Source organism: Peromyscus eremicus, chromosome 6 (genome assembly GCF_949786415.1).
Source record: "Peromyscus eremicus chromosome 6, PerEre_H2_v1, whole genome shotgun sequence".
In the NCBI taxonomy this organism is placed as follows: domain Eukaryota; kingdom Metazoa; phylum Chordata; class Mammalia; order Rodentia; family Cricetidae; genus Peromyscus; species Peromyscus eremicus.
The window spans coordinates 122,488,934-122,505,043 of record NC_081421.1 but is presented as its reverse complement, the minus strand read 5'-3'; the positions used below and the strand labels follow the sequence as shown (position 1 = coordinate 122,505,043).

Below are 16,110 nucleotides of genomic sequence, written 5' to 3'. Positions count from 1 at the left end.
GTGGCCTTGAACTCACAGAGATCTGGATGAATCTCTGCCTCCCGAATGGTAGGATTAAAGGCATGTGTTACCATTGTCTGACCTCTATATTTATTATAGTGGCTGGCTTTTTCCTCTGATCCCCAGATAAGCTTTATTAGGATGCACAAATAAAATATCACCACACAATCCCTCCATAAAGTACTGGGAAGAGTCTCTCTTATTTGATGGGAAGCTGAGTCATCACTGAATCATCATGATCAGCCTGCCATGCTTAAGTGTAAAATGTAGTGGGTAGTTGTTCCAGCTTTGACCTGGAATTACTACCCGTAGTGAGGCTTCTGGTAACTGCTGCACCTACCTATGAAGTGCCTCTGGGGCGGGGCTGACACGGGAGCCCTTAAGACTTGAGATCCAGATGTGCCAGCTTTCTTGGTTCCTAGTGATCCTGGATGCTGGATGATAGACCGAGTGTAATTTTCCAGAGAACCCAGCTGGACTGCACCTCACCTCTCCCAGATCCTGTAACCAATCCCTTTACTGGCTGTAAGTTACCCCAAAATAAACCTCCTTTTTAACTACGTGGATTTGCCTTAATAAATCCCCCAATAATAAAATGTAAAGATTACCCTTGGGTGACAAAGTTATGAATGATGACAGCTTGAAAACTGGTGGGTTGTGCTTCCTCATACCCAAGTGATTCCTTGTAGGTCTGGCCAGCCTCCTCTAAAGCTGATGGAGAAAGAATGGTTTGCTTAGAGCAAGAAACACTATAATGTGAAGTCAGGCATGGAGAAAATCTGTGTCTTAGTTATGTTTCTATTGCTGTGACAAAACACCATGACCAAAAGCAACATGGGAAGGAAAAGGTTTATTTCACTTCCTTTTCCATGTAACAGTTCATCGCTGAAGGAAGTCAGGGCAGGAATTCAGAGGATAGGAACCTGGAGCCAGGAGCTGATACAGAGGCCATGGAAGGGTGCTGCTTATTGGCTTGTTTCCCATGGCTTTCTCAGCCTGCTTTCCTATAAACCCAGGACCACTTGCCCAGGGATGGCACCACCCACAATGGGCAGACCCCGCCCCATCAATCAGTAAGAAAATTCCCTACCGGCTTGTCTACAGCCAAACCTTATGATGCAAATTTCTCAGTTGAGGCCCCCTTCCCTCAGATGACTCTAGCTTGTATCAAGTTGACATAAAACTAGCCTGCATAATCTGCTTCAATGACTAGATGAGAACTCTACATAATTTTCACAAATGTCATTCACATGGAAAGGGATTTTGTGACTATTACACTAAGGCTTTTGGTGTCTAAGAATAGGGTACATCTCTGGGGAATGATTTGATTATATATCCACTTAAATCACTTAAAAAATGTGGTGCCAGGGAAAATTGATTCTGCATCTGAAGGATGCTGAATTCACAACTGCTCAAACAACAGGGCTGTTTTGTTCTCATGGAGCTCCAGTCTGTCTCAGCTGTCATGCTTGCTCTGTAGATGTCTAACCACTAAACGCTACATCTCCAGCCCTTGAAAATTAATTAAGCCCAAACAACTGAGGTGCTAATGCACTATAAACTTCTAAAGACATATGTATTTTTATGATGGTGTTTATAAATAGCCCTCCTTGTACGACTTCCTTGTCTTTACTGTGCTGCATGCACTATTATAACTGCATCACGTTGGTCTCTCCGCTTAGAGACAACATGCATCCCAACTCACCCAACAAAAACCAATTGTCCTGCTATCAGCCAGGTCCTGGAACATAGCCAAGAACTGGTCAGATGAAAGAATGTGCATTCCAGATGACAATATTTTAGTGTGATGATTTGCCAGATGATGAAGCTGAATTAATCACTTGTCAGGATTTCCCTAAAGCTTTGCTTCAGTATCATTGTCATCTTGCATTACGCCTGGACAGTCGACAGTGACATCCACCCACTGCTAGAGAAGTGTGTTTCTTGGAAGCTCAAAGAGACAGAAGCATAAACACGCATCTTGAATTTGCCACTGCTGCTTGAGTTTGCTCTTCTGTTTTTGAGACAGGGTTTCCCACAGAGCTCAGGCCTGCTTAAACTTACTGTGGAGCCCATGCTGCTCTCAAACTTGCCCAGCTTTTCAAGTGCTGGGATTATGTGTCAGCACGTCCAGTGTACAGCTGCTCTTACTTGTAAATGGTCACTGGAGTCCTGACTCGGGTCAACACATGCAGACACAGAGTACATATTGCTGTAATAACTTCCGTAGTAAAACTTTAGCTGGCATGGGGTCTGCTGTTGGTCACTAAAGTCGCAGATTCACTATTATTATGGCCTTAAGTAGTTGACATAATTTTATTGTATAGCCTGAATGGAACAAAAATCACTATGTAATTTATTTTGCTCATTGAAACCTGGAAATGAATATGGACTCTCCTCGTACATTTCTTTGACACTGTTGTGAGCATCTAAGAAATTATCAGTGTAAATAATAGAGTATTTTCATACACAATCCAGACACTTCATACTGTACACTTTGTACTGAAAATTTCAGTCACTGAAAAGAGAATGATTGCTTATTGGGCACAGTGCTTGATGCACAAATGTGGGGAATGGAGTTTAACACCCTAAATGTCAGGTGGCATGGTGGCCCACCTCTTACCCCAGCACTTGGGAGGCAAAGACAGGGTGTCCCTAGAGCCATTTGGCTAGCTTGACAAGCTGAATTCATGAGCTCAGTATATAAGACAAAGAGGAATGAAGAGCAATCTTAGAAGACACCCAATGCCACTCTTTGTCAAGACATATGTAGCCTAACACATGCATATTTATACACACAGACACACATAGTCAGAGATACTCACACAAAGACACAGACACACACAGATCTCTCTCTCTCTCTCTCTCTCTCTCTCTCTCTCTCTCTCACACACACACACACACACACATACACACACACACACACACACACACACACACACACACACACACTGCACCTTTCCATAGTTCTGTAGCTGAGAAACCTTGTGGACTAGTTGGCAGGCTGTTTGATAAGAGTGTGCACAGCTTTCTGGAATGTAAGTTTGGGTGGTCCAGTCAGAGCATGCTTCCCAGGCTTGTGAAGTGCCTGTCATCAGAGAGCACAGTACATGACTATAGATTGAACTCACCTGCCCAGCTTGCAGACACTCAGTCTTCTTCTGGACCCCAGATCTTCAACATCTTGCCAGTTGTATCAGAGCTCCACTTTCCAGGCAATTCTGTATGCCTTCAATACTGTTCCACTTACACACAGATGTATAAATATCACATGTGTTCTTATTCTTTAGGAAGATAGTTATTTACATAAACTACCAGAGCTGGTAGAGGTACTGCTTAATAAAACAATGTGTTCCCAGTAAAAAATTAGTAAATTACACAAAAACAAAGGAAAATGAATCAGAACCCTGTTATCCAGTGTTAACCAATGAAACATTGATAAATGCCTCTGTAGTTTCTATTGTATGCACAAAATAACATGTTTTCAGAATTGAGATCATATAAAAATCATTTGATGGCTTGCTTTCTTTAAGATAACACTGAATCCCAACATCAATTCCTGTGTATATTTCCATTACGCAAAATGACCACAATTTATCCTTTGTTGGACACCCCGATTGCTCTGAACTATCAGTAACGTACCATTATTAATAACATCCTAACTGGTGTTTTCTTTTCCAGAAATATTCTACCTATATTTTTCTTGATGGCTCACTAATTAGTGATCTGGGCCCCGGAGCAGATGCTCTTTGTGCTGAAGTTACTGGGTAAAGGAGAGTCCTGAATGGCTGGGCACTGGCTTTGTGTTCTAGAGAGAGGACATGGGCTCTTTCAGCAGATGACTGAGCATCTTTTCACAGTCACCTGGTGATCAAACTACTGTCCCAGGAGAGAGGAGAATCAGAAAGGGGCTGCCATGTGACAGGCAGTTGAAATGTGCTTGTCTTCAACGCAAGGCAGGCTCTTTGATGCAATTGCGTGGAGAATGTTTGTTCCTGGATTTACAGGGCTGTGTCTGGCTGAGCTTCACTAATAGAAAGTACACAGTTTTTATATTTGTAAGGCAAGATAAATATTTACTCATTCGTCCTTGAACCCAAACTAATACGATAAAATTCTCAGTCAGATGATAGATTTCACAGTGTCTGCTTTATTCACCCTGTGTCTTCAATGCCTAGCCCATCGCCTCACCTAAAGGAGGTAAATAGATATTTGATCAGTGAAGACAAACAGCAAAGTGAAAATATCTCATTTCAGTTGCCGGTCAAGCCTTGGCCCCACTTCTGTGAGAAGTGAGGCTCATATAGGTACGTTTCTTCAGTTGTATTGAATAATTAGAGGAAGCAGTACCACAGAGTCTGCATCTGATGCAGGTTCTCTGTGCATGACACAGTTTTCATTTCACAGTTGCAGCACATTTATGTCTGCAGGTTGATACATTATTTTCCTGGAAAAGAAGCTGTTTCCCAAAAGATCTGCTTGGGCTGAAGATTCTGTCTCTTTTGAGAGATATCAAACCACCATGCAATCCCCATTAGCTTATGCTGCTACAGAAACACTGAGAAACTGTCAATGGCTCAAAATATTGGACCTTTGTGAGGACTGGGCAGAGGTTTCTCTGATAATCAGTTGTGTTATGAGGTACACGAGTGAATTTATGAAGTATATTTTAAGCGTTGACTTTGTACTTGGTAATAGAAATAAAAAGACACTCAAAGGTGCATAGATCGGTTCAGGAATGTCATGTGTTGTGAGTGGCTAAGTAGGGATGGATAGGGACCAGAACCACCACAGCTGCAAATTTATTTCAATGGAGATGATGAATTGGAGGTGACACTATTCTTAGGTGGAGTTGTAGGATGGGTAGGGATTAATGGACAGAAAAATAAAGCAGAGGATTTTAAAACACAAGCAGTTCAAGCGGGTACTCAAGAGGCTGCTATACCTCTGGGCCAAGTGGGGCCTCACATAGGGCTTATGCCTGTGATGGGAGGTTGTAAGGGCCAAGTGTTGGGTGCATCATGGTGCAGCCACCGTGGAGTGTGCCGTATGGACAACAAAGGTTGTGGGAAGGGGCCACACCCTTCAGTCACTGATGCCATTGATATAAATAAAGACATTTCTTTCCTATAACAGTCTTGATTTTCTTTCCATTTGGGATTTTCAAATTTATTATCTCTTAATCCAGATGGCACAAAGGTCCAAACATCGTTATGATTTTTCTGAATTATTTTCTATTCATTTGTTTATTACTCATTTTCATAGATAGGATGTTTTCAACATTCTCTTACTTGAACTTTGTATGTGGTGGCCAAAGCTAGGCTTGGTGATTTGCCTTATTTTAATACATAGTAGCAACCATTTATGGAGCCAGTTCCACAAACGATCTTTACAGTACATGCATGAAATGGACACAGGACACCAAAATAGACATTGATACGGCTAAGCCACAGCTGAAATGGGGACCATTTCTACAAAGCCTTTGGAAACCTCCATGCAGACTTCTGGAAACGTTAGCTGAGTAAAGGTGGGAGATGAAGAAGGTGAAGTTGTTGGTATTAGGTGAAAATGTTGGTACCGTTGTAGTTACCAATGGGAAATTCTAAAGTTCTTTTATTTTTTCTTTTTGAGTCGGGGTCTCCCTGTGCACCTCAGACTGGCCATGAAATCATGACCCCTCCCCATCTTTAGAATACCAGTATTAGAGTGTTCAGCAAAGTTCATTGTTTAAAAGCACTTAAAAGCTTATGTATAATTTATTTGTTTAAATATACTTTCATTTGCTATTCAATAAGCAAATGTGTATTTGCTTTAAAGTTCTTATTCCCAGAAGTATAAGTCTAGTTGCTGATATCAATGTTTGTTTCCACATGAGTCTGTTTGTACACAGTGGAATATCATTTTTGTAGTCTTTCTTTTATTTTTTTGGTTGTTTTTTTTTTTTTTTTTTTTTTTTTTGGTTTTTTGAGACAGAGTTTTTCTGTGTATCTTTGCATCTTTCCTGGAACTCACTCTGTAGCCCAGGCTGGCCTTGAATTCACAGAGATCTGTCTGCCTCTGCCTTCCAAGTGCTGGGCTTAAAGGATGTGCCACCACCACCCAGCCATTTTTGTAGTCTTCATGTCAGTTTGAATTAAAAGATTCTGTGGTCTGCATCCACAATTTATGCCACCATTCATCAGTATTTTGAAAAATAGCAGCACTTTGTGGTATGTGGTATAAAGGTCATGTCACATTTGTAGTCTGCTTGAAAACTATGGGATGGAAGAAATGCCTGTGATCAACAGCTTTCCCCATTTTGTTTATTTTCTAGGTAACAATGGCCAACATTGCAATAAATGGAAACAATTCCCCAGTGACCTGTGAAACAACACTCTTTGCTCTCCGAATGGCAACGTGGAATCAGATCTTGGACCCCTGGGTCTATATTCTGCTCCGGAAGGCTGTCCTTAAGAACTTGTATAAGCTTGCCAGTCACTGCTGTGGAGTGCACATCATCAGTCTGCACATCTGGGAGCTCAGCTCCATCAAGAATTCCTTAAAGGTTGCTGCTATTTCTGAGTCACCAGCTGCGGAGAAGGAGAGTCAGCAAGCATCTAGTGAAGCAGGACTGTAGGTCAATGCGGGGCTAGAATAAAGTGGGGGGAAGTTTTGGAAACATCTCAACTGATCAGATTTATAGCCTAACTGGAACATTCGGACCTCAGTGTGTAGCTTGGGAGTACACTGGACAGATGAAGCTTCCGAATTTCGTTATGCTGGCTGGTGCGTGGTTGTGCATTTTTACTTGTTGTTGTCAACAGGAGGTAAACTGATTCAATGTGGTGGAGTTCAGTGGAACACAACTTTTGAGTTTAGCTGTGTGACTTGTGTTTTTGGAATAAATGAATCCATTGAAGCCCAATGCCAGTGAATACTTGACCTGTTTGCTCAAGACACCTTAATGCTACCTGCACATGGCCATTTCGTTGACTTATAGACAAGACTCAGAGTAACACAAGACTCTGAACCTGTTTGTGTGTGGGGTTCTTGTCTGTTTACCAGTCTACATATCCTCAATCAATGTCTGCATGACCATGATATTGGGGATTCACAGTGGCTAGTGATGTCCACTGCATATGCTGGGTCAGCCTGACCTTGTGAGGCTGATGAGCATGGCCGTTCTTGTCACAACTGACACATGTACTTGCTCGCATTTGTTGTTATGAAAGTCAATTATTGTTTGAAGTTTTTTCTATAAAGTAATAGATTTTCAGTGTTTAAGTGATCTCCCTTTCCTCTGAAAATTGTAGAGAAACACAGGCTTTGTCTTAGCACAGATTCAGCTCCTGTTAGCATATGCACTAAACCCTATCATGGACTGTGCAAACCATCTAAATCCCAGGGATATATGCCAAGAACATGGCAAATATTGCTTTACCTAAGCTGTCATTTCTGTCAGAAAATAAAAGAAAAACAATCAAACATTCAAAGTCTATCTGCAGCTAGTGTGTTTCTGCTTTATAGACACAGCCTAAGGGAGTTCTGTTGACAGCAGCTTCACTAAATCTGTTGGACCACATTTTCAAAGCCCGTGTTACCAGCATCGAGGGAAAGATCTAAAATTAGCCAGGAGTTGGGGACATAATTGGGGACTTAGGGTTAATCAGAGACCAAGGAACAAGACTCTGTCCCCAAGTTTCCCAATCATAATCCACACTTCTCCTTTGCTTGTTTGTATAATTTAACACAAAGATTTTCAATTTGAGTAATCATTACAAGCATTGTAGGTCCATCAGTGACTAGGGTTAGTGGTTATGGTTCATAAAAAAATGCATTTTTATATTTAAAAAAGTCCTTGCTTTCATCAGGTTTGTCTGATTTTAAAAATATTACTTTTTTTTCCTTTGCAATGTGTGTGGGTGTTTTGCCTGAATGCATTTCTGTGCATTATGTATCTTTCTGGCACCTACTGAGACCAGATCCCGTGGGACTGGAGTGACAGATGGTTGTAAGCTACCATGCAGGTGCTGAGAATTGAACCCAGGTCTTCTGGATGAACAGCCTGCGCTCTTAAATGCTGAGCTCTTCCTCCAGCCTCTAAAAAATGTTTTTATCTGTAAAAATGATTTCAGATTCTAGGAATCCTGAGAATTCAATCAAATTAAATTAATGCCTGTATTAACTTCTCCTTTTGGTTGGGAGTTTACATTAGTTGTGATTACTGATTTTGGTAAATTCTCATGAGTAAATTAAAATAAACTTAGCAAATAGCCTTGTTGAAGACTTAAAGGAAATTATTTGTAGTGAATTTAAAAGGAATACATACTATTATATGACAATATCAACTTAAAGACAATAAGAGATCAACTACACAATTGATTCTTATGCAGAGACTATGTCAGATAATAGACAGCAATATCCTGGTGTAAACTGAGCATGGAGTTTTAAAGGTTGTGCCCAAATTAAATTTATGCTGACAACTACATATATATATATATATATATATATATATATATATATATATATATATATATATATATATATGTGTGTGTGTGTGTGTCCATGTGTACATGCATGTGCATATGAATTTGTGTCTATGTATTATAAGTACATGTGTATGTATAATGCATATGATTGTATAAAGCCATTACAATTTGTGATTGCTGTTACATTACATAAATGTTATCATGTTTAATTTCAAGAGCACTTAAAGCTTGGAAAAACTTGTAGATGGTTCACTTATTTTGAGAGCTGGTATTTATTTCCTACAGAGATAAGGTATTGGGATCCTATAAACTGAGGCATGAAGAAGCAAATCTCCATTTTTCTTCATTATAGTTGTTAAAACTCTGCAATGTACCTTTGTATTTCAGCCGAGGAAAGGCCCTGAGAAGGAACCTGCTCCGAGGCCCCAGGTCCCTTCTCTGTGAGCCTCTAATACAGACAAAATTGATCCTCTGTTGCTATGATGTCACCTGGCCATGCGCGTTTACCACGACACCATCTTGTGACATCATCATGTGGGGGAGAAAAGGTTCTGGGAAGTGACAAAGGAGTTATTCTGTGCATATTCTGGAAGATTTATACATACTATCTGAGCACACACAATTTAACTGATCTTAAGATGAGGCCAAACCCACAGCATAAACATAAAAAGTTGAAAAAAGTTTAATGTATATACCTGACTCCAAAATTCTGTTTATTATTGTAGCTGTTTTATGGAGCTTAGTTATATCACAGTTTATTGTGTAATGAGCAATGGAGGGGAACATTCACTGATAACTTCCTGAGTTATCAGTGTGAGTAAAAGTGTATTTGTTCTTATTCATTATAATAAATAGTAGAAATAGTTCCAACAAGCTCACAATGTGAGAGTTTAAGCTCTGTTTTGACATTTGTAGTCTGTTTCATGAGGCCAACTGTTGGACACAACTTCACGTACTATCCAAACATTGGATTTCTGGAGAATTACATTCTTATAGATAAACAAACACTGAACATTTCTGACCTTTTTGGAGTCTTTGTAATTTTTTAATGAATATGAGATAAAATACATATCACTTTTTCAAGAGAGCATACTGAATTGTAATTAGCTGTGGGTACAACTAAAAACATGATACTTGCTGGTGGGTTTAATGGGGTTATAGAGATATCCTAAAGACAGGATATTGCTTTTAATTGTCTCTGAAGTACTAAATTCCTAGATGCCAACTTGCACATAAATGGATATCTGTTATGTAACAAATAGTTGTATTTTCTCACTTTCAGTCTTAAAAGGCAATTCTGCTATGTGCTTAAGGTGAGGTTAGGGCCTAAATAAGAGTACTTACTAAATATATAGAATAAGATTTTGTGGAAACGGTATGTTACCTGCTTCACTACAAATGAACTGCTTTCTAGGATCAGAATATAAAAACTGGGATTGTACATTTTCTGAATTCTTCACCTGGTTGTAAGAAGAATTTACCACTTGGTAAATAATGTTGGATTTCAACTCATTACTGACACATTTCAATTGGAGAGAAAAAGAGTGGTCCTTTTGTTATGTGAACAAATATATTTTGTGCTCTTCATACTTGCAGTAAAAGAGTAAATGATAATATATGTATATAATAATATACTCTTACTTGCATTAATACTGACTCTTACTTGCACTGCATGCTGTTTAAAAGCTTTGGCTAGCTTGAAACTTCAAATGATTTTATGACAAGCATGGACTAATAGTTATCACTAGAGGTTAGCTTTAGGAAGTCATACAGATGTGGGACTCTTGAGGGGGAATTTTTATTTATATTTCTTGTAGGGTTAAGTGCTTCAATTTGCTTTTTATGTTTTGGTTCCTCCTTCCCTGCCCATTCTTCTGTGCCATTTGTGGTTCTTTTCCTGAGCCTCACTTCCCCTAGGCACATCAAAATTCAGATTTCATTGATTCTAAACTGGTGGGGTAGATACAGTCAGTCTACAGATGTCCATCATATCAAACAGCTTCAAATGTCAGTGACATAATCCTCACAAAGGTTTGTACCTTGCCTGTGGCTCCTGTCTAGTAAGCAATCTGGTCATTGGACTCACTTCTGAGAACTCAAACATGAATTAGCTACCATTATATGTTGTTCTTATGTCATATGATGTAGGGTGAGACAGGAAGGTATTAGCTTGCTGGACCTATTGTAGCAAAGCAGGACAGACTGAGACAGTGACATTAGCTGGACTTTTCCTGACATTTGTGGAAGCGAGAAGGACCAGTGTATGGTTAGGGTATGTCTCCCTGTCTTGTAGATGTGCCTTTTCCTGTTGTCATCAACCATCTGTGAGTTTCTATGCTTCTGTCTTTCCTTAGGACAGCAGCATCCAAGCTTGAATAGGATTCATTCTAGTTATCTTTTTTACCTTAGTTACCAAAGAAAGATCTTACTAACAAAAATAATCACAATATTTGACAATAGAGAAGTCATAATTCAGATTGTAGCAGCAGCACAGACATTGAGATGTAGTACAGTGACTGACACACAGGGACCGAGTCTTAATACTGGTGTGCATCCCTTGGAGATAGATGGTTTCTCAAATCAAATTGCTGTGACCTGCTGCATTGACTGATTTGGTAAGTCTGGGGTTGTAGGAGGGGAATGTATTTTGTAATGGAATTTCAGATGAGGATATCAGACAATATTAGTCGGAAGAACACACTTTGGGAAACTCCTGTTTCTACAGTATGTGGCTAATCAGCCACATGTTGTGGCATGAAATGCACAAAGAACAAAGAAGCTTTGTAAAAATGCAAAATTTCGTCACTATTTTCATACTAGTCATTTCATACCTAGCCTGAGTTTTCTCCCCAGCCCCAAGCAAATTGATTAGAAAAAAATGTTTGCAGAAACACAGACAAAAAGTTGTGTAAAAACAACCCAAGCAGACAGAGAAGCAAGGTTTAACTGGTCTCTAGTCTCCTACTAGTTTCAGAAGAATTGTTCTTAAACAGACAAAACTTCTACACTCGCCTCTTAGAATACTGTTTGGAGTTTGATTTGTAGCTAAACTTTTCTTTCCTTTTTGTGTCTCCCACTCCTCCTTCCTTCTTGAAAGAATTTGAGGCCATTTGGATTGGTTTTATGTTTTCCTCCCTACAATTCCAATGTTTACAATATTTCTATCCTTCTTTGATCTTGGTATTTTCCACTCTTGTTTGAGTCCAGTTGGTTTTAAAATCACTTCCCACTGTAGTAAAAAAAAAATAACTTTAGTCGGTTGTTGGCTTTCTACATGAGTTCTGAGTATTTATTTCCAAATAAGATGAGAGAGAGGTTAATACTTTCATTCTACGGCAAATAATTATTAAAATGGATTCTATTCAATGGGATTAGGATGGCAGTTGAGACTAAGTGGATGAAAACAAAATAAAAATACATTGACAATCAAGTCTCAACCTAAAGGCATTTATTTATTAAAGTTTTTGTTTGTTTTTTAGAAACAAGGTTTCTTTGTGTAGCTCTGGCTGTCCTGGAACTCACTCTGTAGACCAGACTGGCCTTAAATTCAGAGATCCACCTGCCTCTGCCTTCTGAGATATTAAAGGCAAGCACCACCTCCACCTGGCTATTTATTAAAATTTTAATATAAATCTAAATGGTATTCTGAAGGAGAGAAAAAAAAACAAAAAGAGCCCAACTAATAAACAAAATAATATAAACAAACAACAAAACCAATCCAACACACACACACACACACAAAAAAAATCTATAGACTCTCTTTCTCTCTCACACACACAAACATGGAATCTATAGACTCTCGACTCTCTCTCACACACATACACACACACAAGGAGTCTACAGTCTCTCTCTCTCTCTCTCTCTCTCTCTCTCACACACACACACACACACACAACCTATAGATTCTCTTTCTCACACACACACACACAAACATGGGATCTGTAGACTCTTGACTCTGTCTCTTTGTCTCTCTCTGTCTCTCTCTCTGTCTCTGTCTCTCTGTCTCTGTCTCTGTCTCTCTCTCTGTCTGTCTCTCTGTCTCTCTGTCTCTGTCTCTGTCTGTCTCTCTCTCTCTCTCTCTCTCTCACACACACACACACACACACACACACACACACACACACACACACACACACAGAATCTGTAGACTCAGACGCCCAGATACCCTTTTGCAAGACTCCGCTCCACTAGGGATGTTTCTCCTCCTCCTGAGGGGAATTTACCTTTGGTCACTGCATTTTAGAAGTGTTTTAAAGCATCCTCCTGAGGGGAATTTACAACTCCACTGTGGAAGTTTTGATCATGAACTTTGCAGATGACAATACCATGTCGCAATGATGGTGTAAAGCATCCCTTCTTCTATGGGATTCCAGCCTCTTTCATTATGGTCAAGGGTGTTTACCGCTTCTTTGCTTCTGTGCTAAGGTGAAGTGAATTTCCCACAGGCTTCATGAAGTTGTGAAAATCAAACTTTTCTGCCTGGAATTTTAGATTTACATGCTTATCAATTTTCTAATTTTATCTTGATAGTGAAACAGTTTTGCCATTGTAACATTATATCACTTTAACCTAGATGAAATAGAAACTATTTATCTAAATTACAGTTTTCTAGAACCCAGGCTGCACACTAAAGCTGTGAAAAGAAACTTAAACATCACAGTTTAACTAAAGTGTCATAAAACTGCCTACCTTATAAGGCTCAATATTAGAACCATTAATGAGGATTCCAGTTAATTAGTGTTACAAAAAAGTAGGTTCCTTACCCACAAACTTCACAGCTGAGTATTCGACCAGCCAGAGATCTTAAACATCCTTATAAAACATTGCCTATGTGTTGATCATTGTGTAAGCATCTTTCTATTGATACTATTTCTCAAGCAATAAAATTCTATAAGGACATAAAATAATCCAGAAGTGATTTAAAGAAAGATGTGTATATCTATTCCTTGGTATGAAAATCATTTCATTTTATATATGACTGTTGAACACCTGAAGATTTTGGTATCCCTTGTGAACAATAAGGAATGATTATGTGGGAATTAAACAAATCTGTTAAGTTCAAAATCTTGACATAGAAGTTACTGTGCAAAGAATATTATATATACTTCATATGCCAGGCATACACAAAAAACAGAAAGAAACCCCATTTTTATAGTAACTATATTCTTCAGAGGATATTTATACATTCTTTTTATTAGCCACTTGAGAATAAAAAATATTATGGAAAAATATATAAAACATATGTTTTTAGGGTTTGTGACTAGAAAGATCATGTACAAACCTGTGTATGTTGAGCTCTTCATTAAATAATATCTAAAAAACTATTTCGTGTCATAAAATAGCCTAAAAATCTTAAGATCTTAAAGGCAAATATAAAACAACAACATTTTTACTTTAAGATAATTTCATACCATTAGAAGCAAGAGTAACTTTTGTGAATAGTGTTGATATACAATAGTAATTTTAGGGATAACTTACATGCTTATCATGTTATCTAATTCAGAGGTTAATTTATCCAGGACAAGAAAACTTATTAATTCTTTGTTAATGGACTTTTGATTCAATTAATCTTGTGAATGTTAAGCATTTCATAAATGGCTAATATCAAATTTAACAATGCTAAATTTCATTTGGTTCAAAGTATTTTTGGTTAATAAATGCAAACAGCCGTTTATGTAATTTTAAGAGTTGAATGTCAGCTATGCTTATAATGCTCATGCACAGAGCACAACTTCCTTGCCTATCATTCTGTGAATTGATGGTAAGATATTTATATGTCTTGACTATGGTGAACAGTGTTGTGGTGGACACGCTGGTGTGTGTATCTTTCTGAAGTTCTGACCCTTTAGGTGCATAGCTTGAGGAGGCTTTCTGGAGTCTTATGGTAGTTCTAATCATTTGAGAAGCTTCTTTACTGGGTTCCATACTGGCCCATCAACTTATCCCAGGGTTCACTCTCCTTATAGCCCTGTCAGTACGCATCTGTTGTCATTTTGATAACTGCCATCCACACATGTCTGCAGTGGCACCTCCTTGTGTTTTGATTTACATTTTCCTGATGGTTACTGGTGTGGAAAGCTTCCTGTGTACCTCGTGGCTCTCTATATATTGGGGATCTCTGTGCTGGTCCTTTGCCTTTCTTAAAAGCTCTTCCAGAGAAATGCTTCACAGTATTTTTTGCCTTTTCATTTTGTTAAAGATTTCCTTTTCTGTACTGAAACTTTTTATTTTGGTGGCCTCACTCACTTATTTTTGCTTTTTTTGCCCAGCTTTTGGTATGTACCCCCTGCCAAAGACAAAAACAATGCCCTCAACCCCAAACCAACCAACCAACCAACCAACCAATCAAACAGAACTACTGAGGAAGCCAATGTCAACGAACCCCATTCTCCCCTCTTTTCTTTTAGAAGCTTTCCAGTTTTAGGTTTTACTTTCAGGTTTTTAACATATTCTGGGTTGACTTTTGTGTATGATGTTACATAGGGGTACAATTTTATTGTTTAGTTATATGTATATACAGTTTCTCAATATTATTGATATAACCTTCCTTTCCCTGCTTTGTTTCCTGATATTCTTGAATTCACTGATGCTTGGGTTTATTCTGAGATTTCTATTCTGCTTATTGTGCAGATTTTTCCAATGCTCACGGACATGTTTATAGAGTTCTGTTGTAGAACATATCTATTTATAAATCTTTATACAGTTGAATTCCATAGTGTGTATGTATATGTGTGTGTGTGCTGGGAATTAAACTCAGGGCCTTACATGTGTTAGGCAAGGACTCTATCATTGAACTATGTTCCTAAAGGTAATTAATTTCAGTGTTGCAACATAGTCCCATTGGAGTTTCTCTTTTTTATAATTGTTATATGCCCTTCCCCCGATTATGTAAATGAACACCTATTAATCACAGATAGGGCACTGAAAATAGATAAAAGAAATTACTCTATCATGAGCAGATAAATGATTGGGATTATTCACTGTAGCATGGGTGAGAGGTTACTTACAGGAACACATGTCATTCAGAGGCATTTGTGCTAGCAAAACTCACCAGCATGGGTGATGACTTGAGAAAGCTCTATCCTTGGGAGACCCACTGGGCAGCTCAGCATCTGGAGAGTCTTGTTCCCCTGAAGCTGCTCACTGCTTTTAAAAGCTAGGGGAGAGGCCCCGCGAATTGTGTAACTTCTGAGAAAATAGGTAGACAGCAATAATGGAATTCATTCATACAATATTAAGCAGTTCTTCACTTTCTCTACATTAATTGTTTTTTCAAGGACAGACAGCACCTCCATCAGAAGCAATCGCCTACTCAACTTTCCCTGGAGAACATCTTGTATTTTAATAATACTCCAAATTTAAGTCCAGTTTCCCCATCTCCCTCAGATCTGCCAACCACTGGCATTTCTTTTAATCAATGGTGCATTTGCTGCTTTCATTGTTTAGGTTAAATGGTCCTTGATGTCCTACTCTTGTTTAAGTCTGTGAGCAAATATTACTGGCTGGTTTTTAATTATGACAGATTCTTAGTGCCTAAATATTGGTTTATCTGTGTCATATTGGAGTGAAACTAGCCATGTGCTACTTGCAATAATGGTTGGATCAGGTCAGGAAAACACAAGAAGCCTGTAATATCTGATAA

The 16,110-nt window shown here is 38.7% G+C and overlaps 1 protein-coding gene across 1 annotated transcript in view; it reads left to right on the top strand.

The window, feature by feature from the left end:
• The window catches only part of Ptgfr (prostaglandin F receptor), a 40,002-nt gene extending 31,556 nt beyond the window's left edge, over positions 1-8,446 (top strand). The window contains exon 2 of the mRNA XM_059265050.1: positions 6,314-8,446. Coding sequence (XP_059121033.1) covers positions 6,314-6,616 — 303 coding nt within the window. The 3' untranslated portion in view covers positions 6,617-8,446. The remainder of the gene's footprint in view (positions 1-6,313) is intronic.
• Positions 8,447-16,110: the final 7,664 nt, after the last annotated feature.